The sequence below is a fragment of the Muntiacus reevesi genome, chromosome X, assembly GCF_963930625.1.
Source record: "Muntiacus reevesi chromosome X, mMunRee1.1, whole genome shotgun sequence".
In the NCBI taxonomy this organism is placed as follows: Eukaryota; Metazoa; Chordata; class Mammalia; order Artiodactyla; family Cervidae; genus Muntiacus; species Muntiacus reevesi.
Genome location: NC_089271.1, coordinates 66,293,408 through 66,319,094, shown reverse-complemented (window position 1 = coordinate 66,319,094; position 25,687 = coordinate 66,293,408). Strand labels below are relative to the sequence as shown.

General features: G+C 35.3%; 2 protein-coding genes across 2 annotated transcripts in view; one reads left to right on the top strand and one right to left on the bottom strand.

Moving 5' to 3' along the window:
* PIN4 (peptidylprolyl cis/trans isomerase, NIMA-interacting 4) overlaps positions 1-25,687 on the bottom strand; it is a 1,195,450-nt gene that overhangs the window by 188,047 nt on the left and 981,716 nt on the right. The gene's annotated exons all lie outside the window — the stretch shown is intronic.
* Positions 1,243-2,933, top strand: NAP1L2 (nucleosome assembly protein 1 like 2). Its single transcript, XM_065916334.1, has one exon. It carries the CDS (start codon positions 1,522-1,524, stop codon positions 2,905-2,907), a length of 1,386 nt encoding a protein of 461 aa, XP_065772406.1. The 5' UTR covers positions 1,243-1,521; the 3' UTR covers positions 2,908-2,933.

Genomic DNA, 25,687 nt, shown 5'->3' with positions numbered 1-25,687 from the left:
TAAAGAAATACAACAAACAGTGTTGTATATGTAAACAGTGTTTATCTCTATGATAGTAGCATGATAAAAATTAGAGTTCAAATCTGGAAAAGACAGTTTTTAAAAAATTTTTCACTTAAAAAATTATCAGCATTGGCAAAATGGACAAAGTAAACATCACCAATGAGCCTACCCAAAGGAAAAATTTTAATGGCTGCATGGTAGTCCATCCTATGGACACTCTATCATATATCTAACCATGTCTTTAAATACTGAGATTTAGATTATTTTAAATAACAGCTGTCAAGCAAATGTTAAGATTTTTACGATATATATCACTTTACAATCGAGCATTTCTTCTAAACATTCCCAATGGCTTTAAAGCCAGAATCAAGAGAGAGGGAGGGGCAAGTCCTATCAGTATTAGGACTGGGTTATTGACTATAAGACAGACAGCTGGTTTTATATAGTGGGATACATATACAGAGGTTTTATATAGTGGGATACTCATATACTGGGATACAGCGTTTTGGCTCTTCATCGCAAGTGCTCTTTAATCCAACCTCCTCCTAACCATCTAACCTCCTTCCTGTCCCCATCCCCTACCCCAGGAAATGTTAGGGGCGATTTTCCAATCTAAAATTACTGGTCACTTATCCTATAGCTTGTGGAAAATACAGAAAAACAGAATACAGAATATTTAAATCACTGGCAGTTACACCACCTTGAGACCAGCATTTGCTAATTTTTTTAGTGTTTTTCCCCTCTAACCTCTCTGTAAATTCTTCTCCCTCTCATCTCTTTCCTTCCCAGAGCCCAGGGCTAAAATCAAAGGGACAGATTTAGAATGGGTGAATGGTTTATCTGGCATTTTAGTTGCTATTTTTTTCTTTTGTAATTATAAAAACATAATACCAGTTGAAAACTGAAAGAATAAGCTAGTAAAACCTGGTTTCTAGAAAACTCGGGTGGTGCTGTGGGACTAGCGGGAGGTGGATTAAACAGCCGTATTAGAGAACCTGGGAAGGTGACACGAGTTGGAAACTTGATAGATCTAATAATTTATTGGTTCATGGTTTGTCGATCACTGCAGCCCAGCAAATGAAATTAGAGTAGAGTTGTCGGGGAGGGAGGGAGTGACGCAACAAGCTATTTGCACCAAAAAAATCTAGCCAAGAGACGGCTGCGTAATCATTGCGGCATCGGTTGTTTCTTGTAGCAGCTGATGCTTGCGGAGATCAGCTCACTGCGGCTCTCTGCAGTCTCTGGCCTGCTCGTGCAGGTCACTGCGGCCATCGCTGCTCTCTGTACCCCAGCCAGGATACCGCTGCCTCTGGTTCTCACAGCCTCCGCACCGCCTTCATTCCGGCAGCAGCCTCGACCGTCGCTCTAGGCTCCCGCAACACAGTCAGACCACTACCGTTCATTTCGCCTCTGTCCCAGTCAGCGCCGCGTCTGGTATTCCGGTGAGTCTTTCCTTGTGGAGGTCAGGTCTCCTGATATTGACGGTAGCCAGTTAGGCGTGTGAGGTCCTTTGAAAAAATGGCCGAGTCAGCCGACCACAAGGAACTGTTAGAGTCCAGTCAAGAAGAGTCTGGTGATAAGGTAATGATGGAGGGGTCCGGGGAGCAGCCGGAGAGCGGTGAAGATGCCGCAGCTGGGCCTGGAGATGATGGGGAGCGCGGTGAAGAAGCCGCTGTGGGTCCTGGGGAAGAAGGGGGAAAAGGTGAAGAGGCTGCTGCTGGGTCCGGGGAAGGCGGGGAAAAAGGTGAAGATACTGATGAGGATTCAGACCCAGACCATCCAAAAGGACTTATCGGTTATCTTTTAGATACAGACTTTGTTGAAAGTCTACCTGTGAAAGTTAAATACCGTGTGTTAGCCCTCAAAAAGCTTCAAACTAGAGTGGCCAATCTAGAGTCCAAATTCCTGAGGGAATTTCATGGTATTGAAAGAAAGTTTGCTGAAATATATCAGCCTTTATTGGAAAAAAGGCGTCAGATAATCAATGCAATCTATGAGCCTACAAAAGAGGAATGTGAATATAAATCAGATTCTGAGGACTATGATGATGAAATGTATGATGAGGAAGAGATGTGTGGTAATGAGGAGGGTCTGCTACTTGACTACATGGATGAGGATGACGATTGTGAAGAAGATTATTATGATTATGCTATTGAAGAGGAGGCGGAAGAGGATGATGGCGATGATGATGACAATGACGACAACACCAAGGCAGCTGGAGATGAGAATAAAGAGGATCCTAAAGGAATTCCTGATTTTTGGCTGACTGTCTTAAAAAACGTTGACACACTGACTCCTTTGATTAAAAAGTACGATGAGCCTATTCTGAAGCTCCTGACAGATATTAAAGTGAAGCTTTCAGATCCTGGTGAACCTCCCAGTTTCACACTAGAGTTTCACTTCAAACCAAATGAATATTTCAAAAATGAGCTGTTGACAAAGACCTATAAGCTGAAGTCAAGGTTAGCATATTATGATCCCCATCCCTATAGGGGAACCGCGATTGAGTATTGCATAGGCTGTAAAATAGATTGGAATGAAGGAAAGAATGTCACTTTGAAAACAGTCAAGAAAAAGCAGAAGCACCGGGTCTGGGGAACAATCCGAACTGTAACTGAAGATTTTCCCAAGGATTCATTCTTCAATTTCTTTACTCCTCAAGGAATCAACTCAAATGGAAATGATGATTTTCTACTTGGTCACAATTTACGTACTTACATAATCCCAAGATCAGTATTATTTTTCTCAGGTGATGCACTTGAATCTCAGCAAGAGGGGGTAGTTAGGGAAGTTAATGATGAAATTTATGACAAAATTATTTATGATAATTGGATGACTGCAATTGAGGAAGTTAAAGCTTGTTGCAAAAATCTTGAGGCAATAGTAGAAGACATTGATCGCTAAAGCAGAGTGTACATGACCCTGAAATTAATTGTGCTAGATCTAGTTACTCAAAATATAACAGTTAGTGTCTTGTATTGTTAATTTTTCTTGTAGTGTAAGTTAAAATGTATGTCTCAGAAATATGAAAAGTTCAAATACTAATTCATTTGACCTTGCATTTTAGTATAGAATACTTTCAAGAAATGTGGACTGTGGTAAATGATTTAAGACATGTTAATATAGTGTTGTGTAGTTTAATCCTTCTGAAGTCCCTTTGTCATGTAAATATTAATCTGTAGCTATGAATATTATCAGAACTACTAAATGAGATCAATACTTATTCTAAAAGAAAATTTTGGAGAACCAACTCAAGGTTCTTTTGCTGTTTTTTGTATTTGTGTTTTCTTTAGCTACTGGGTTTAATTTTGCCATACCTGCTTCATTTTGCAATCAAAATGCAATAGAATTTAAAACTTGAATGCTTAAGAAAACACCTGCATATGGTTAAGAATTTCAGGCAAAACCACATTTATTGTCAATAACAGCTTGTTCATAGGCTATTGTATTTTATGTGACCATGATAAATAATGAAACTTAGTTGTATTAAAGTTATTTATCAGTGAAGTGTTAATCAAAGTATTTTCCAAAGATTGCCATGTATTGTTCTGTGTAATTGTGTAAACTGTAATTACAGTGTACAATTCTCTTTTCCTATAGTACATTTAATCATTCATTGAAAGTGATCACTTTATCATTTTGAAAAAGAGTTTAATGTTCCTTCACCACAAAATGTATAAAAATTTTATTGTTTCATGTTATAAAACTGATATTTTTAAATTATAAAAGTAATATGTTTATAGCAGGACCAAAATCCATATACCCACTCCTCAAAGAAAAGCATTGTTTATGTTTTGATTTATTGCCTACTGTTCTTTTTCTGTGTGTTTATATATTCATGAAAATTTACTAAAAATATCCTTAGATGTGCAAAGAAATGTATCTTTTTATGGTTTATAAATGATCTAATCTTAATCATGAGTCCATCTCCACCTCCCAAGATTGTAGGAAAACAAAATCTGTTTTAATTTATCTAGTGGTAGAGAATCTGCCTGCTAATGCAGGACAAGCGGGTTTGATCCCTGGGTCAGGAAAATCCCCTGGGGAAGGAAATGGCAATCCACTGCTGTATTCATTCTTGCCTGAAAAATCCAATCCCATGGACAGAGGAGCCTGTCAGGCTACAGTCCACGGGGTCACAAAGGAGTCGGACCTGACTTAGAGACTAAACATCAGCAACAGTAAATTCATTGTCATTTAATAATTTAAATACTCTAAAAATAACAGGCTCATGTGTGTTAGTCTATATTTCAGAATACTCTTCCACATCGTTACCTGAATGTAAAGGGGGTGAAGGGACATATTGCTTTATGACATTGGTTGGGAGTGCACTGACTGAGAACCATGGGATGTGGTGGCTCAGAGAGCTGAGTTTATTCCAGAGCTAATTTTGGCTGCCTCAAGTGTGGAAACACAGAAGTTTGACTGCCCCCCTTAGTATACTCTGTGAAGGTCAAATCTATCTCTGTGGGATAACAGCAAACTTCTTAATCTCTTCCATGCCATATTAGAGCTGAGAGTAGCTTGGAAGTGCTAACTCTATCTCGTTATTGCTGCCTATCCACTCTTCCATCCCAAGTGATTGTGATGTGATCCCACAAAATTATAAAATGAAAGTGGAACTAAAGCTCCTCTGCTTGTGACTTTTTCTTCCACTATTGAACATACCTCCTCCTTCGGATTTTGGCTCAAAGAGGTAAGTTTTTAACACTGCTTGCTTTTCTTACCACCGTCTCATCTCTACAATCAACTGAGGAGGAAGGTATGGGTTTTTTTTTTTTTTTTCCTTTTCTGTCTGAACAGGACCCTCCTCTAATATAGTATCTTTCTCCTAGGGACAGTGGTAAACACTCACCTGATTTTCTCTGAGGTTGCAGTGGTTGACAGGGTATTGGGAAATAGACAACTATGATAAGGGAACCTCAAATCAGGAAATGCTTCCAATGTATACTTGATAAATGTAGACTTTTTCACGCTTTTCACCACCAATAATTATGACCTTTGTTAAATTTCTGACTCCCTCTAAACCCCTCCCACACATGAAAATTGGTCCCCTTTTAAGAGTGGGTGCTGTTACTATGTAATAAAAGTAAGGAAAATGGGTATATCTTTCTTGCTATTTCAGGGAGGAATATCAGACATTTTGAAGTCCCTCCTTGGCAATCTACTCCAGTATTCTTGCCTGGAGAATTCTGTGGACAAAGGGAACCCCATAGGCTACAGTCTATGGGGTCGCAAAGGGTCGGACACAACTGAGTGACTATCAGTCCTCTTCCTTTCTCTTATCTCTATGAAACAGAGTAGTGAAGCTGCTTCTGGGCTTTCTGTAAGGGCAGGCTTGTCCCCTTTGCTGTATCTCTTGTCAGTGACCAGCTGAAGACCACCAGGGCCATACCCTTAGTTGAACAAGTTGAGTTTACTCATTGCTGTGAGAAACATTGTATGTTTTCAGTAAGTGGGTGTTAAGAAAAAAACATACTTCAGGATTTGGGCTTTGGTTGCTTGATTTGGTGGGTGGTCTAAGGAAGTGGGGATATTGGTAGTTCAATAAATCTTACCTATAAGGAGGAGAAACTAGAACAAGGATAAGGCAGTAATTGATAAAAAGGTTTAGCTATTCATTAAAGCTATCATGGCAGGGGTGGTTGGTAGATGGCAAAGTGACTTTATTTTTGTCTATACTTGGAAAAAATTGAGGTTTTGCTTTGAATCATTTTATTGTGGTCCCAGAGTAACCTTGTCTGAGGATGATATTCTATGATATGGTTTATGTGCACTAGAATAACATGGCCTAGCTCTGAGTATCAGGTCAACTTCCTGATGTCAGGGACTGCTTTTTACATTTCTTTTTCTTTTGCCTCTTCTCAAAGATGCAATTTGATACTGTAATCATTCCCATAGCTTGTGGTGGGATGGAGGTTCATTTGATTTGGGTTTAGACTAGTGTAGAGGCCCTTTGGGGCTTTCTAGGTGGCACAGTGGTAAAGAATCTACCTGCCAACGCAGGTGATGTGGGTTTAATCCCTCGGTAGGGAAGATCATCTGGAGAAGGAAATGGCAACCCACTTCAGTATTCTTGTCTGAGAAATATTATGGACAGAGGAGACTGGCAGGCTACAGTCCATAGGGTTGCAAAGAGTTGGACATGAATGAGCCAATGAGCCCTCACAGAGGCCCTTTAGGCCTTGAGGATAGGCCATCAACTTTAGTCCACATGCCAGAGAGAACTTTATCAGGATTTAGGGCTCGTGTGACTAAAAATAGAAATTTACCTTAATTTTTTTTTTTGTAATCATTCTTTAAAACTATATTATATATATTGTCCTGGAGGGATTGTTGAGCTGGCTGTTGGGCATTGTTAGAAGTTTGGTATTCTGAAGGAAAATACTGAAGTATATAAATACAACAAAATTCCATTTTGGGGTACATAATTTATAGAGTAAATTATGATATTTAGTATTATATATTATATGGCAGAGTGATTAGTCTTTGAAGTCAGGCTGTTTGGATTCAAATCAGTTGGGTGACCTTGTGCAAGTTACTTATGTGTCTCAGTTTTCATACCTGTAGAAATACGGTGATAATTGTACATTTATCTCATAGATTATTATGAAGATTTAATTGATTTATGTAAAATTATTGAAATATATATGGCAAATAATAAGTGCTATCTAGGCATATCTATCTTTTATATTTTTATTATTAAGCTTATATCTAAAACACTCAAAATTGTTTAGTGTACAATAAGGATACAGTAAATCTTATTAAATTATTAATAATTGTCCCTTTAAATTGTTTCTAATTTACAAAAAGTGAAAGCATATGCTTTGCATTTAAATGACAGAATCTTCAAGATTTCTGCAAGTAATAAGAAGGGCTAATTTACAAGTAGTACTTACGTTATTGGCAAGTCTGATTAATGAAAAGGAAAATAAAGTGACTGACTCTGCTGTTCCTCACTGCCAAGTGCATTGATTAGCCTTGTAGCTTTGTACACTAGGTGTAACACTGATCACAGGCCATTTTGTTAACTGGCTAACAAATGAATCATTAAATTAAAATATTTGGAAACCAGGCAGAAAGAAAATACAGAAAATGAAAATCCCATGAAATTGTGTATCATCCATAGGTATATAACCGATTTGATTTTTCAGTTACCACACAGCAGTGTACAACATATGGCTGACTATTTGAAAGCAGATAAGCTTCACATGGAACACTTTAACACGTGTTAATGTGTCTCCACTTCTAGCTTCTTTCAAAACTGCTTATGTTGAATAGTAGTGGTGAGAGTGGGCACCCTTGTCTTCTTCCTGACTTTAGGGGAACTGCTTTCAATTTTTCACCATTGAGGATAATGTTTGCTGTGGGTTTGTCATATATAGCTAGTACAGCCACTATGGAGAACAGTGTGGAGATTCCTTAAAAAACTGGAAATAGAACTGCCATATGACCCAACATATGGGCATACACACAGAGGAAACCAGATCTGAAAGAGACACGTGTACCCCAATGTTCATCACAGCATTGTTTATAATAGCCAGGACAGGAAGCAACCTAGATGCCTGTCAGCAGATTAATGGATAAAAAAGCTATGGTACATATACACAATGGAATATTACTCAGCCATTAAAAAGAATACATTTGAATCAGTTCTAATGAGATGGATGAAACTGGAGCCCATTATACAGAGTGAAGTAAGCCAGATAGATAAACACCAATATAGTATACTAACACATATATATGGAATTTAGAAAGATGATAATGATGACCCTATATGCAAGACAGAAAAAGAGTCACAGATATATAGAACAGACTTTTGGACTCTGTGGGAGAAGGCGAGAGTGGGATGATCTGAGAGAATAGCATTGAAACATGTATATTGTCAAGTGTGAAACAGATCACCTGCCCAGGTTGGATGCATGAGACAAGTGCTCAGGGCTGGTGCACTGGGAAGACCCAGAGGGAAGGGATGGGGATGGAGGTGGGAGGGGGGATTGGGATGGGGAACACATGTAAATCCATGGCTGATTCATGTCAATATATGGTAAGAACCACTACAGTATTGTAAAGTAATTAGCCTTCAACTAATAAAATTAAATGAAAAAAAAAAAAAAAAAAAAAAAACATAAAACTGCTTTTGGCACCTGACCCCTATATGCCTCAGCTAGAATTGCCTTTCTTCTTACAGGTCACAGGTACTCTTACACATAGAATATGGTTTCATAAAGCATCAAGTGCCCCATGCTTGTATATGCCCTAAGAAAGAAGTTTTATAAAGATCTGGGGTCCTTTGTGATCCCTAGTTGTAATTTACTATCTCTGTAAACTAGAGAATCCATTTATTGATTTAAACCCCATACAAAAGCTTCTACATTCCAATGAAATGTATCACTGGGCCATGGGGTTAAAGCTTTCCAAGTAGTCTTATTTGGTAAGATTGGTGCTAAAATAAAAATTTCACAAAGAAACTTCATGAAAATGGTAAAAAAAATAAGTGACTATTTTTATTAAATTTTCTATTTCACACTTATGCCCTCAGATACACACACAAACACATACTCTCTCTCTCACACACACACACACACACAATACACAGCAGGATGATCCAGAATGAGTGGAAGCTTGTGGTCAGAGAGATTGACAGCAGGTGGAACCAATATGGACTGCTTTATCATTTGATACTTCTCCATAATCTATCAAAGTGAAAGGAGATAATAAAATTGATAATGTGTATGTGTTCATGCTCACATCTGTGCATACATGTACATGTTTTAATGCAGAATATGTTAGTAAAAACTGCAAATGATACATAGGCAATAATCTTTGTTGTCCAAAATATCACCTAGAGTTTATCAGGAATCCTATGGATAAGGAAAAAGTAAGTGATTTGCAATGAGATCTCTTCCTCAATATGATGAGATATGTTTCATTTTACAACATAGAGGAATTGAAAAAAAACTGCTTTTACTTGCCAAGACTCATATTAGGCAGTTTAAGACATTTACATTTCTTGGTCAAATATTAAACTTACATACTTTTACTATATCTCATTTGCAGAATACTCCAGCATTAAGTCCCCAGTAGAGTTTGGGTAAAAGTGATTATCTCAGTTTTTCAGATGAGAAATCTGAGATATATTCATTGTAATTTTCCAGTATCATTTAACTAGTGAGCCAGAATTCAGACCTGATCTCATTGCTTGCACTCTTCTCATCACACCATGCTGCCTTTAGTGAGCCTGAATGATGCTGCTAGTTTAGTTATGGTAAAATGTCTCTACCCATATTAAAACTTCTTGGTACTACTACTGGGATAGATATTAACTTAATTCATTGACTTAGTATATGGAAACAGCTAGGCTGAAGCTTTTTAAGAAAACTTCCGAATGCAGCTTAACAGGTAAAAGTATTATAGGAATTAAAAAATATATATTATAGGAATTAAATCTCACTTCTTCTTAAATATTCTACAATTTATACTTTGGTAATATGACCTACTTATCACTTAATCATAGATTTAATTTAAATTTTTACCTTTTTTAAACCTCAGAGTTTTTTTTTTTTTTTTAATCTGAGTTCTTGCCCCTATTGTGGAACTTGTATATTTTATGACCTGGGTCAAACTAATAAATTCCACTTGTCAGCAGTTTTCATATCTGTACAGTGGAGATAATTGCAGTACCTAGGTCATAAGATTGTTTTCATAATTCATTGTGATAAAGACTGTCAAGCACTTAGCACAACTCCTGGCACGTAGCAAGTCCTAAAATGTTAGGTGATTATTATTATAATCATCATCATCACTTCTTAGAATTTTTATGGGCATCAAATTATAATATAATTAGCTTCAAACATATTAGGGAGTTAAATTATAGCTTCTCTTTTATAGCTTTATATCCCTGAGGTAATCCCAAACAGAAGAGGATTGAGGTGGTTAAATGTCATTTTTTTCCTTTTTGTTCCTTTTATTTGAAATAATTATAGACTCATGGGCAGGTACAAAAATATAATATAAAATCATGTGAACCCTATAAGTTTATGCTTTTTGCCAGATTTTGGAATTTTTCAGCTTTTATTTCCTTGAATATTTTTTTCTGCCCCGCACTCCTGCTCCTTTCTTTATGGTACCTGGATGACATGAATTTTAGATCTTTTATTATTGTCACAGGCATTGTGGGTTTGCTCATGTTTTTCAGTGTGTTTTCTTTTTGTTCAGATTGGGTCAGTGCTATTTGTATGTGTTCAAGTTCATTTATTCTTTCCTGCCATCTTCATTCAGCAATTAAACCCAGCCAGTGAGTTTTTAATTTAGTTATTTTATTTTTTCAATGTTATCATTTTTATTTGATTCACTGTTTTGTTTCTTTTCTGAGATGTTCTATTATTCATTTATTTCAAGAGTGTTCATAACTGCTTCTTGAAGCATTTAATGATGGCTTCTATAAAATCCTTATCAGGTAATTACAATATCTGAGTGACATCTGTTAATCAGTTCTGCTCATTCAAGTTGTGATTTTCTGGTTTTTGATATGAGTGATTTTTTAAATTATATCCTGGACATTTTTAGTATTATAAGACACTGGATCCTATTTAAATCTTATATTTTAGCAGGCTGTCACCCTGGTTAAGTTTACTGGGCGAGTGTTTTTGTTTTTGATGACCTTAACAGTTTTGAGGAGAATCAGTCAGGTACTTTGTAGGATACATAGGGACCTCAGTTCAGATTTGTTTGATGTTTCTCTCATGCTTTAACTGGGCTTATGGATTTGGGGGAAGAAGAGTAAAGAGGTGAAGTGCCTTTCTTATCACATCACATTGAGGAAAAGTGCCATCAAAATGACATACCTGATGTTATTAACCTTAATTACCTGACTAAGATTATGTTAGCTACATTTCTTCACTGTAAAGTTACACTACCTCTTCCCCTCCACTTTCCATAATGTTACTCTTTGGAAGCAAGTTTTACTAAACATAGTCTACACTTGGGTGTTGGGGATTTGTGCTACATCTCCTAGAGGAGTATCACATAAACTTTTTATAATTCTTCTTTGCAAGAGGTTTATCTCTTCTATTTATGTACATATTTGTATGTATGTATTCATAGATATGTATTTATGATTTGGGTTATAATCTAGTAGTTCATTATTTCTTTTGTTACATAGATTTTTCCAGCTTTGGCCATTGGTAGCTCTTTAAGTTGGTCCCTATGTCCCTAGGCATATCCCCATATTTGTATGTGCCTGGCACTACAAAATGCTACTGACTAATTTTGTATGTTCCTATTTCAATCCTAGAATCAGTCATTTCTCCAAGGATGCTTTATTCCTGTTTTTGGAGAATGGTGTCAGAAATCAGTATCTGAGCAGTGGTGGGCTCAGTGCTACTGTGATGTTATTGATTCTACACCTTTTCAGTAAACAGAGCTAGTGTATTCACATCTCTATAATTATCCCCACATCTATTCATCAGTATCTATATTAAGCTAAACATGCTTTCATATTGATTTCTCTGACCCTAATCTGTTACCACATGGATCATTCTAGACTCATTCCCTTGTTTTTCTGTAACCTCTCACTCCAACAGTGAAAAATCTGATTCTCACCATCCATTATCCATTTATTATTTGCTTAATCCCATTATACATGTTTCAGAATTGTTAACCCATATCCCCAAGAGAAACAACTTAACCAATCACAGTATATTGCTTATGTACAGTCTTGAAAATTATATTTCAATTACAACTATTCTTGTAATTTGAGCAACCTGTGCAATTCAGAGTTATGTCATGAGTTTTAAGAACTTGAGTGTATATTTGTAAAACTGGTACTTCAATCTTTTCCAAACCACAACTCATTTATATGTTTTACCTTTAGATAGTTTGTTCATTCATTCACACTTGGATGTGTCTACTGTGGTCTTAGTGTGGTCATATAAAGAGCAATGAAATTGTATTTCTGTCATTAAGAACTCATAGATAAAGGAATTAAAAGGACTGACCTATTGAGGGCATATCCCAAGAGTCTTAGAGGTACTGGAAAATATAAAATGTGAAAAATGGAATACAGGGAGTAGAATCTGATAGTCACTGAGAGTACTACTGTCTTTTTTTTTTTTTTTTGGGTAATGAGATTGTCTTTGGGGCATCTAAATTATAGGAGACTTTTAAAGAATTATAACCATTTTAAGTGTACAGTTCAGTGGTGTTAGGTACATTCACATCACCACCATTCATTCTAGAACCTGTTATCTTCCCAGACTGAAGCTATATATTCATTATACAATAACTCCCTACTCCCCCAGCCTCCAGCCTCTGGAAACTATCATTTTACTATCTGTATCCATGAATTTGACTATTCCAGGTAAGTCATTTAAGTGGAATCATACAATGTTTGTCTTTCTGTGTCTGAATAATTAGCACAATGTCTTCAAGATTCATCCATATTATAGCATGTATTAGAGTTTCCTTCCATTTTAAGACTGAAAAATATTAGATTGTATGTGTAAAATGCATCTTGTTTATCTTTTCAGCCATCAATGGGCATTTGTTTCCCCACCATTCCACCATTTGGCTGTTGTGAATAATGATGCTATGAACATGGGCATACAAATATGTTTGAGACCCTGCTTTTGGGTATATATCCAGAAGTGTACTTGCTGGATTGTATGATAATTCAATATTTAATTTTCTGAAGAACTGTCATACTGTTTTCCACTATGGCTCTGCCATTTTACAAGGGTTCCAATTTCTCTACATCTATGGCAATACATACCATCTTCTGTGATTTTCTTTGATAACAGGCATCATAATGGATGTAAAGTGGTATTTCATTGTGGTTTTGATATGAATTTCCCCAATAATTAGTGATGTTGAACATCTTTTGATGAGCTTCATGGCTGTATTATATTTTCTTGGAGAAATGTCTATTCAAGTCCTTTACCCATTTTTGATTTGACTTTTTTGTCATTGAATTGTAAAAATTCTTTGTATATTCTGTATATTAATCAGGTTTATTATTTGAAAATATTTTTTCCCATTCTAGGGTTGCCTTTAAACTCTGTTGATCATATCTTTAATGCAAGAAACTTTTTGATTTGATGAAATCCAATTTATATTTTCTTTTGCTGCCTGTGCTTTTGGTGTCATATCCAAGAAATCATTACCAATGCCAATGTCATGGAACTTTGCCCCTGTTTTCTTTTAAGAGTGTTATGGTTTTAACTCTTCCATTTAGATATTTGATATATTTTGTGTTAATTTTTGCATATGATGAAAGCAAGGGTCCAACATCATTCTTTTGCATGTGGATATTCAGTTTTTACAGCATCATCTGTTGAAGCTTCTCCTTTCCTGCATTGAATTATTTTAGCAACCTTGTCAAAAATCATTTGACCATATATGTGAGGATGTATTTCTTAAGAGTCTGTTCTATTCCTTTGGTCTATAGTTCTGTCTTTACACCAGTTCACACTGTTTTGATTCATGTAACCTTGTAGTAAGTTTTGATAACAAGAAATATGAGTTATCTAACTGTGTTCTTCTTTTTCAGGATTATTTGGGCTATTCAAGGTCTCTTGAGATTCCATATGAGTTTTATGATGGGTTTTTCTATTTTCACAAAATTATAATTGAGATTTCATAGGGATTACATTAAATTTGTAGATTGCTTTGGGTATTATTGACATTTTAACAATATTAATTCTTCCAATCAATGAATATGGGGTGTCCTTATGTTAATTTCTGTCTTTCAGCAATATTTCACATAGTTTACAGTATCCAAATCTCTTACCTCCTCGGTTAGGTTTATTCTTAAATATTTTATTCTTTTTAATGTTACTGTAAATGGAATTATGAAATGTTTTCTTAATTTCCCTTTTTAATTATTCACTGTTAGTGTATAAAGAAGTAATTGTTTTGTTATTGATTTTGTATCCTGGAACGTTGCTGAACTTGATTATTAGTTCTAACAAAATTGTGGAATCTTTAGGGGTTTCTACAAATATGATCATGTCATCTGTGAACAGAGAGGATTTTACTTCTTTCCAATTTGAATATCACGTTTTTTTCCATTTTCTTGCTAGTTGACCTGAATAAAACTTGTTGAATTGAAGTGATGAAAGTGAGAATCCTTACCTGGTTCTTGATATGAAAAGCTTTCAGTCTTCCAACATTGAGTATGATGTTTACTGTGGGCTTTTTGTTATACCCTTAATACATATTCCAGTAATTTTCTTCTATTCCTAGGTTGTTGAGTATTTTTTTTTAACTTGAGTGTGTACTGAAAGTGAAAGTGAAGTTGCTCAGCTGTGTTCGACTCTTTGAGACCCCATGGACTATGCAGTTCATTGGAATTCTCCAGGCCAGAATATTGGAGTGGGTAGCCTTTCCCTTCTCCAGGGGATCTTCCCAACTCAGGGATCGAACCCAGGTCTCCCGCATTACAGCAGGATTCTTTACCAGCTGAGCCACAAGGGAAGCCCAGGAATACTGGAGTGGTTAGCCTATCCCTTCTCCAGCGGATCTTCCTGACCCAGGAATTGAACTGGGTTAACCTGCATTGCAGGTGGATTCTTTACCAACTGAGCTATTAAGGAAGCCCCTGAGTATGTATTGGATTTTGTCAAACGCTTTTTTTTTCCATTTATTTTTATTAGTTGGAAGCTAATTACTTTACAATATTGTAGTGGGTTTTGTCATACATTCGGGATGGGGAATACATGTAAGTCCATGGCTGATTCATGTCAAACGCTTTTTATTCTTAAATTGATCGTGTGGGTTTTTCCCTTTTATATACTTTGTAGTATATAACATTGATTGGTTTTCATGTGTTGAACCATCCTAGTATGGAATTAATGAAGAGAAACTTCAATTAAATATATTTGCAGACAAGAAGGGGTTTTCTCATGCCTTGTGACAATAATGAGTCCAGTAGGAAGAAGAAAGTCTCCTTTTCTTTTCCTGGCAAGGTATCAGCCAGTGAAAAGCCATAGACTCTGTTTACTGTAGCTCTCCCAACCTTCTTTTTCATCTTTATTAATGCCATCACCTTTCCTTGCCATATGGGGATTTGCACGTGGTTCACCATGGTTCCAGGTCCTGAATTGCAATTCTCTGTTGATTCTGAATAAACCCATACTTACTGGAGATGTATCTGATAGTCTTTGTTTTTGTTTCACATCAACACTTGTGTTTGAGGAATAAATCCCACTGGGTCATGGTATATAATAATTTTAATATTGCTGAATTCATTTTGCTAGTATTTTATTGAGGATTTTTGCATCAATACTTATAAGGGATAATGGTCTCTAGTTTTCTCTTCTCATAGTGTTTTTGTCTTCCTTTGATATCAGAATAAAGCTGTCCTGCTAAAATGAGTTAGCAACTGTTGCCTCCTCTTCAGTTTTTTAGAAGAGTTTGAGTAGGATTGGTATTATTTCTTTAAATGTTTGATAGAAATCACCAGTAAAGATATCCAGTCCTAAACTTTTCTTTATTTAAATACATAATTTATTTATTTTAATTGGAGGCTAATTACTTTGCAATATTGTAGTGGTTTTTGCCATACGTTGACATGAATCAGCCATGGTTGTACATTACATGTGTCCCCCATCCTGAACCCCCGTCCCACCTCCCTCACCACCTCCTCCCACGTCCCTCCCCACCCCCTTCCTCAGGGTTGTCCCAGTACACTGACTGTGAGTGCCCTGTTTTATGCATCAAACTTGGACTGCTGATCTATTTCACATATGGTAATATACACGTATCATTGCCATTCTCTCAAATCATCCCACCCTCGCCTTCTCCCACAGAGTCCAAAAAGACTGTTCTTTATATCTATGACTCTTTTTCTGTCTTGCCCATAGGGTCATCATTACCATCTTTCTAAATTCTATATATATATGCATTAATATACTGTATTGGTGTTTTTCTTGCTGACTTACTTCACTCTGTATAATAGGCTCCGGTTTCATCCGCCTCATTAGAACTGATTCAAATATGTTCTTTTTAAATGGCTGAGTAATATTCCATTGTGTATATGTACCACAGTTTTCTTATCCATTTGTCTGCCGATGGGCATCAAGGCTGCTTCCATGTCCTAGTTATTGTAAACAGTGCTGTGATGAACATTGGGGTACACGTGTCCCTTTCAGTTCTGGTTTCCTTGGTGTGTATGCCCAGCATTGGGGTTGCTGGGTCGTATGGCAGTTCTATTTCCAGTATTTTAAGGAATTTCCACACTGTTCTCCATAGTGGCTGTACTAGTTTGCATTCCCATCAACACTGTAAGAGGGTTCCTTTTCTCCACACCCTCTCCAGCTTTTATTGTTTGTAGACTTTTTCATAGCAGCCATTCTGATCGACTTGAGATGGTACCTCATTGTGGTTTTGATTTGCACTTCTCTGACAATGAGTGATGTTGATCATCTTTTCATGTATTTGTTAGTCATTTGTATGTCTTCTTTGGAGAAATGTCTGTTTAGTTCTTTGGCCCACTTTTTGATTGGGTCGTTTATTTTTCTGGTATTGAGCTGCATGAGCTGCTTGTATATTTTTGAAATTAATTCTTTGTCAGTTGCTTCATTTGCTTTTATTTTCTCCCATTCTGAAGGCTATCTTTTCACCTTGCTTATAGTTTCCTTCATTGTGCAAATCTTTTAAGTTTAATTAGATCCCATTTATTTATTTTGCTTTTATTTCCGTTACTCTGGGAGGTGGATTATAGAGGATCCTGCTGTGATTTATGTCAGAGAGTGTTTTGCCTATGTTTTCCTCTAAGAGTTTTACAGTTTCTGGTCTTAAATTTAGATCTTTAATCCATTTTGAGGTTTTTTTTTTTGTGTGTGTGAGTGTGTGTGTGTGTGTGTGTGTGTGTGTGTGTGTATGGTGTTAGAAAGTGTTCTAGTTTCATTCTTTTATAGGTGTTTGGCCAGTTTCCCCAGCACCACTTGTTAAAGAGATTGTCTTTCTCCATTGTATAGTCTTGCCTCCTTTGTCAAAAATAACGTGTCTGTAGGTACATGGATTTATCTCTGGGCTTTCTATTTTGTTCTATTGATCTATATTTCTGTTTTTGTGCTAGTACCATACTGTCTTAATGACTGTAGCTTTGTAGTAGAGCCTGAAGTCAGGCAGGTTGATTCCTCTAGTTCCATTCTTCTTTCTCAAGATTGCTTTGGTTATTCGAGGTTTTTGTATTTCCATACAAACTGTGAAATTATTTGTTCTAGTTCTCTGAGAAATGCCATTGGTAGCTTGATAGGGATTGCATTGAATCTATGGATTGCTCTGGGAAGTATACTCATTTTCATTATATTGATTCTTCCCATCCATGAATATGGCATATTTCTCCATCTATTTGTGTCATCTTTGATTTCTTTCATCAGTGTTTTATAGTTTTCTATATATGTCTTTTGTTTCTTTAGGTGGATCTATTTCTCAGTATTTCATTCTTTTTGTTGCCATGGTGAATGGAATTGTTTCCTTAATTTCTCTTTCTGTTTCCACATTGTTAGTGTTTAGAAGTGCAAGGGATTTCTGTGTGTTAATTTTATATCCTGAAACTTTACTGCATTCATTGATCAGCTCTAGTAATTTTCTGGTGGTGTCTTTAGGGTTTTCTATGTAGAGGATCATGTCATCTGCAAACAGTGAAAGTTTTACTTCTTTTTCAATCTGGATTCCTTTTATTTCTTTTTCTTCTCTGATTGATGTGACTAAAACTTCCAAAACTGTGATGAATAGTAGTGGTGAGAGTGAGCACCTTTGTCTTGTTCCTGACTTTAGGGGAAATGCTTTCAATTTTTCACCATTGAGGATAATGTTTGCTGTGGGTTTATCATATATCACTTTTATTATGTCAAGGTATGTTCCTTCTATGCCTGCTTTCTGGAGGGTTTTTATAATTTGGTATTGAATTTTTGTCAAAGGCTTTCTCTGCATCTATTGAGATAATCATATGGTTTTTATCTTTCAATTTGTTGATGTGGTGTGTTGCATTGATTGATTTGCAGATATTAAGGAATCCTTGCATTCCTGGGATAAAGCCCACTTGGGCATGATGTATGATCTTTTTAATATGGTGTTGGATTCTGTTTGCTAGAATTTTGTTGACGATTTTTGCATCTACATTCATCAGTGATATTGGCCTGTAGTTTTCTTTTATTGTGACATCTCTCTCTGGTTTTGGTATTAGGGTGATGGTGGCTTCATAGAATGAGTTTGGGAGTTTACCTTCCTCTGCAATTTTCTGGAAGAGTTTGAGAGATAGGTGTTAGTTCTTCTCTAAATTTTTAGTAGAATTCACCTGTGAAGCCATCTGGTCCTGGGCTTTTGTTTGTAGACTTTTCTTCATTGGGAAGATTTTGATTACTGATATCCTTTCTGGTTATAGGTGTATTCATATTTTCTAGTACTTGATGCATCAGTCTTTGTAGGCTATATACCTCTAAAGGTTTGTCCTTTTCATCTGAATTATCTAATTTGTTGATGTATCTTTGTTTATGGAATTCTTATAATCCTGTTCCTTCCTGTAAAATTGGTAATCAAAAGTTCTCTCTTTCACTTTTAATTTTAGTAATGTGAGTGTTGTCTCTTTTTTTCTTATTCTTCCTACCTTCAGTTTTGTCAATTTTACTGATTTTTTTGAAATCCGTATTTTGGTTTCATTGATTTTCTTACTTTTTTCTTCAATACCTTGTCTCTGCTCTAATATTTGTTGTTTTTCTGCTAACTTTGGTCTTAATTCTTTTTCAAATACCTTCAGGTGTAATGTTAATTTATTCATTTGATATAGCTTTTCTTTTTGTAATTAAATATTTAAAGCAACAAATTCCATCTTAACATTGCTTTAATTGATCCCATAAAATTTGGAATATCTTTTTGTTTTCATTTGTCTCAAGATATTTTCTAATTTCCTTTATGATTTCTTCTTTGACCCATTTTTTTTTACAGAGTTTATTGTTTGATGTCAACATATTTGTGAATTTGCCTTTTCATTCCCCTATTGATTTTTGTTTCATTCCATTGTGGTTGGAAAACATAGTTTGTGCAATTTCTGTCTTTAAATTTACTAAGACTCATTTTGTGTCCTTACATAAGTTCTATACTAGAGACTCTTTCATGTGCACTTAAGAACAAATGTGCTCTGCTTCTTGGTGGGTGTAATGTTCTGTATATGCTTATTACATCCAGTTGCTTTATAGTGTTGTTCAAGTCCTCTATTTCTTTATTATTACTTTAAATGGTGCTATTATTGTTGAACGTAGGGTTTTCAGATGATTCCTACTATTACTATGTGTTAGTCATTCAGTCGTGTCCGACTATTTGTGACCCCATGGACTGTAGCCCACCGGGTTCCTCTGTCCATGGAATTCTCCAGGCAAGAATATTGGAGTGGGTTGCTATTTCCTTCTCCAGGGGAATTTCCCGACCCAGAGATTGAACCTGGCTCTCCCACATTGCAGGCAGACTCGTAGAACTATTTATTTCTTCAATTACACCACTGTCATATTTATTTATTAGTTCTGGATATATATATATATATATATATATATATATATATATATATATATAAAATACAATATGTAATTAAAGGGTCTATATACCCCTTTTATTAGGGTTTTCCTGGTGACTCAGATGGTAAAGAATCTGCCTTCAATGCAGGAGACCTGGGTTTGATCCCTGAGTTGGAAAGATCATGGGGTTGCAAAGAGTCTGACACAACTGAGTTACTACACACACACACTTTTATTGCTATATAAGACTCTTCCTTTTGTGTCTCTTGAAACATTTTTAAAATTAATGTCTCATATCTGATATTACTATATCAGTACCTGCTACCCTGGTACTGATATAGTACCAGGGCAATGTACTGCTCTCTTTTGTTTACTATATACATGGAATATCTTTTGGGACCACTTTACTTTCAAACTAAGTATGTCTTTAGATATGAAGAGAGACTTCACAGTTAGTATATAGTGGGATCATTTCTTTTTAAATTCATTCTGCCAAGCTCTGCTTCTTTCATTGAGAAGTTTAACCCTCTTACGTGAAATAATTACTATCAGGAAGGAGCTTGGATTTTTCTGTTTCCCATATGTAATACATTTTTGTCCCCAACTTTCTTCTTTACCACCTTTCTTGGTTTTAGTTGTATAAGTCCTCATATACTTTGGATATTAATTGCTTACCAGATGAATGGTTTGCACATATTTTCTTTTACTCAGTAGGTTGTATTTTCACTCAGTTGATTGTTTGATTTCCTCTTCAGAAGTTTCTTTGATGCAGTCCCGTTTGTTCATTTTTTCTTCTGCCTATTCTTATGGCATCATATCCTGTGGCAAAGAAATCACTGCCAAGACAAATGTCTAAAAGTTTTTCTCCTGTGTTTTCTTCTATGATTTCTACAATTTCTGGTTTTCTGCTTAAGCATTACTCTCTATCCAGTTGTGTTTTGTGTATCACATAAGGAAGGGATCCAATATAAGTTTTTCTAAGTGGCTATCAGTCTTCCTAACACTGTTGAATAAACTAGTCTTTCCCCATTGTATATTTTTTGGCTCCTCTGCCAAAGATCAGTAGACTATATATGTGAGTTTCTTTCTGTGCTTTCTATTCTGTTGCATTAGTCTGTATGTTTATTTTTATCCCAATACATACTCTCTTATCTACCATGGTTTTGTAATGTATTTTGAAATGAGGAAGTGTGATACCTCCAATCTTGTTCAAAATTGCTTTAGCTATCTAGGGTCTTTTTGGTTTATATAAATCATAAATGAAAAACATCCCAACAAGAAAAAGTCCAGGACCAGATGGCCTCACTTGTGAATGCTCACAAACATTTAAGTAATTAATGCCAGTTCTTCTGAAATTCTTTCAAAATTTTAAAAGGAGGGAACATTTCCAAGCTCATTTAAGAAGGCCAGCATTGCCCTGACACCAGAGCCAGACAAAGGCATTACAAGAAAGCAAAACTATAGATCAATAACCATGATAAACATAGATGTACAAATCCTCAATAAAATACTAGTAAACCAAACTCAGTAGCATATTAAGAGGATCACATATCACAGTCAAGTGGAATTTGTCTTTGGGACGTGAGGGTTCAGCATGAGCAGATCAGTTAACCTGATATACCACATTAACAAATTAAATACAAAAATTACATGATCATCTCAACAAATGCAGAAAAAGTATCTCAACATAATAAAAGCCATATATAACAAGCCACAGCTATATCAAACGCAGCAGAGAAAACCAGTTTGTTTGTTTTTTTAATCTAAGATCTGGTACAAGGAAGGGGTGTTCCTTTTCTCATCACTCCTATTCAAAACAGTACTAGAAGAACTTCCTTGACAGTCCAGTTGTTAAGACTCTGTGCTTCCAATGCAGGGAGTGTAGATTCGATCCCCAGCTGGGAAACTAAGATCCCACATCCCACACAGTGAAGCCAAAATAAAACAAAACAAACAAACAAAAAAATAGTACTAGACATTCTAGTTCAAGCAATTAGACAAGGGGGGAAAAAGGCAACAAAATTGGAAAGGAGAAGTAAAATTATGTTTGCAGATGACATGATCTTATGTAGAAAATCCTGAACTCCTCAAGAAAATTGATAAAACTAATTAAAAAATTTAGTAAAGTTGCAGGATGCATAATTGACATAAAATTAGTTTTGTTTCTATGAACTAACAACAAACTTTCTGAAAAGAAAATTAGACAACAATCTAATTTACAGTAGCACCAGCAGAAATAAAATGCTTAGAAACAAACTTAACAAAGGAGAAGAAAGACTTGTATGCTAAAAATTATAAAACATTGCTGAAAGTAATTAAAGAAGACAGAAAGAAAGGGAAATACATCCAGTATTCATGGAATGGAAATTTTAATATTGTTCAAGTGTCCATACTATCCAAAGTGATCTACAGATTCAGTATAGTCCCCATAAAAATATCCCTGGCTTTTTTTAAAAATAGAAATTGTTACTTGTAGCTTTATCTTATATTTTAAAGATGGGCAATATCCATTACCCAACTTTGTTCTTTTTTAGCCTTGTGTGGTCTATTTTGTCATTTCATATTACTATTAAAATAAGTTTGTTAATATCCACAATATAACTTGCTTGGATTTTGTTTGAGATTGCAGAGTCCTCATGAATGAAATTAGTGCTCCTATAAAGGTGGTCTGAGAAAAGTCATTTCTCCCACCACATATGGTTACAGTGAAAAGATGTCCACCTATAGACCAGGAAGCAGGCTTTCACCAGACACCAAATCTTCCAGTGCCGTAATCTTAGCAATGGAGTCACAAATAGCCTCCATAACTGTTTGTTATATATAAGTCACCCAGCTTATGGTGCTTTTCTTATAGTAACCCCAAAAGATTAACAGAGTGTATTTAAACAATTCATATTTAAAGTGATTATTGATATTGTTGAAATAACATGTACCATACATATAACTGCTTTCTATTCACTCTCCTTGTTCTTTGTTTTTTGTCTTCCACTCATCTTTCATCTTATGTAATTTTAATTGAGCTTTTTGTGTGAGTCCATAGTCTGTCCTTTCAACATATCTATTATAATTCTTTTTATTTTAATTTAGTCTTTGACCTAGAGTTTAGGTGGGAATGCAAACTAGTACAGCCACTATGGAAAACAGTGTGGAGATTTCTTTAAAAACTGGAAATAGAACTGCCATATGACCCAGCAATACCACTTCTGGGCATACACACTGAGGAAACTAGATCTGAAAATTTACATTTACAACTATTTAGATCCGTGTTCAAATAACACTTGACTGTTTCATAGATAGTTCATGTATTGTGTAACAGTCTGCCAATTCTTCCCTCTCATTCTTTGTTATGCTGTGATTAATTTCACTTTTTTCATAAGCTATAATCACCCAATACATTGTTCCTGTTATTATTTTAAACAAACTATTATATGTTAAACCAATTAATAATAAGAAAAATAAAGGTTTTATTTCACCTTTATTCCTTCTCAGACACTCTTTCTTTAATAGGACAGGTTACTCAGCTATATCATTTTCATTCTCTCTGGATAACACCTTCTAATTTTTGTTGCAAGGCAGATTTAAAGGTGACAAATTCCCTCTTTTTTTTTTTTTTTTTTTGGCCTGAGAAAAATCCTTATTTCTCCTTCATTTTTGAATGTTAATTTTGCTAGCAGAGTTCTAGGTTTGTGGATTTGGGGTGTTTTTTTCTTTCAACAATTTATATATTTCATTCTACTTTCTTCTTTTAATGGTTTTGAAGAAATGTGTCAATGTCATTCTTACCCTTGTAGGGTATTTTTTCTAAAGATGAGTTTTTACTGTGCTAATGAGCCTTTGGGGAAATCAAACGTCTGATCATTAGAGGTTGCTAAATACTTGTACTGATGTGCCCATTTTTGAGGTTAATTTGGATTCTAATACTGACAAGATAAAAATGGTTTTGGAAAGCCTTGCTTGTCCTTTGAACTTGGAACATAACTCTGTGACTCCGAAGCACAACTTCTTTTCTGATGCCTAAAAAATGGTCTTGCCTGGTTGGAATCTTGAATTCACAGATGCGAGTGCTTATACTTAGTTCTGTATCTGAAATCTAATGCTGTTTGCTGTGAACTGCTTCAACCTCAGCACTAAAAATGCTGAACTAAAACTGGACGAAATTACTCCACTTAATAAGTAGAATACAAATTCTTATACTGTTGTGAGAGATCTGCTGAGTTTTATTTCTTTTTGAGTCAGGTTAGGTGATTTGTTTGTTTCTGGGAATTTGTCCATTTCATTTAGCTTATTTAATTTGTTGGCATACATTCATTATACTTTATTATAATCCATGTTTTTCTGTATGTTCCATAGTAAAGTCCCCATTTCATTTCTCATTTAATTATTTTTGTTTTATATACTTGGTTAGTCCAACTAACATTTTATCTATTTTGTTGATCTTCTCCAAGAACCAACTTTTGGTTTTGTTTATCCTATTGTTTTTCCCTTCCCTGATTTGCTAGTGCTAAGTTGTTCGAGTCGCGTCTGATTCTTTGCATCCCTATGGACCTTAGCCTGCCAGGCTCCTCTATCCATGGGATTCTCTAAGCATGAATACTGAAGTGGATTGCATGCCCTCTTCTAGGGGATCTTCCCAATCCAGGGATTGAATCATGTCTTTTATATCTTTTGCATTGGCAGGCAGGTTCTTTACAACTAGCACCGCCTGGGAAGCCCTCTTCCATAGTATATCTCCCCTCTAATCTCTATTGTTTCCTTCCTTCTGCTAGTTTTGTATTTACTTGTCTATCTTTTATTGATTGCTCCTCAGGTTATAAAGTTGGGGTATTTATTTGAGATCTTTCTTATTCTAAATGTAGATATTGCAGCTATAAATTTCCTTCTGAGCACTGCCTTTGGTGCATCCTGCAAGTTTTGTATATTAGGGTTTTATATTCATTCATCTATAAATATTTTCTATTGTAATTTCTTCTTTGATCTATTGTTTAAGAATGTGTTCTTTAATTTTCATATTTACATGAATTTTCTAGTTTTCCTTCCATTATTGATTTATACTTCCATTCCATTGTGATTGGAAGTGATACTTTGATTTCAGTCTTTAAAACTTTACTGATGCTTGTTTTGTGGCTTAATATATGCTATCTCCTGGAGAATATTCCATCTACACTTGAGAAATATTTGTTTTCTGTTGTTGTGGAATAGCATGTACTATGCTTCTTATAACAAATTGCTTTACTGTGTTGCTCAAGTACTCTATTTCCATATTGATATTTTGGTTAGTCATAATTGAAAGTTGGACTTTGAACTATGCAACTATTATTATAGAACTATTTCTTCCTTCAATTCTGTCAATATGCATTTCATATATTTGGGAAATCTGATGTTAGGTGCTTATATGCTTAAAATTGTTATATATCTTCTTGGTGTATTGAGATTTTAATTAATGTATAGTGTCCTTCTATGTCTCTTTTAACAATTTTAAAGTCTAGATCGTCTGATGTTAGTTTATCCATGCTAACTCCTTTTTGGTTACTACTTAAATATATTTTTCCATCCATTTACTTTCAACCTATTTGTGTATTTGGCTCTAAAGTGAAGCTTTTGTAGACAAAATATAGTTGGATCATTTTTATTGAACCATTTGGAAGCTTCCTGCTTTTTATTGGAGAGTTAAATGCATTTACATTTTCAGCAATTACAGTTAAAGAGGATCTTATCTGACATTTAGCTATTTGTTTTCTCTTACCTTAAATTATTTCCTCTCTCATCTTTATTTGTACCTTTGCTTTTAGTTAGCTAATTTTTTGTAGTGAACCATTAAAATTTTCTTCTCATTTACATTTATATCTTTTATTTTCTTTTACTTTTAATTTTTATTGGGTTATAATTGATTTACTGTTCCTGGGGTTCTCTAACAGAAGGAGGAGATATTAAGAAGAGGTGGCAAGAATACACAGAAGAACTGTACAAAAAAGACCTTCATTACCCAAGTAACCACAATGGTGTGATCACTCACCTAGAGTCAGACACCCTGGAATGCCAAGTCAAGTGGGCCTCAGGAAGCATGACTACAAAGCTAGTGGAGGTTGAGCTATTTCAAATCCTAGAAGACAATGCTGTGAAAGTGCTGCACTCAATATGCCACCAAATTTGGAAAACTCAGCAATGGCCAC

What these genes read in the sequence shown, in the direction of transcription:
- NAP1L2 (XM_065916334.1), top strand. Translation starts at nt 1,522, where the DNA reads ATGGCCGAGTCAGCCGACCACAAGGAACTGTTAGAGTCCAGTCAAGAA.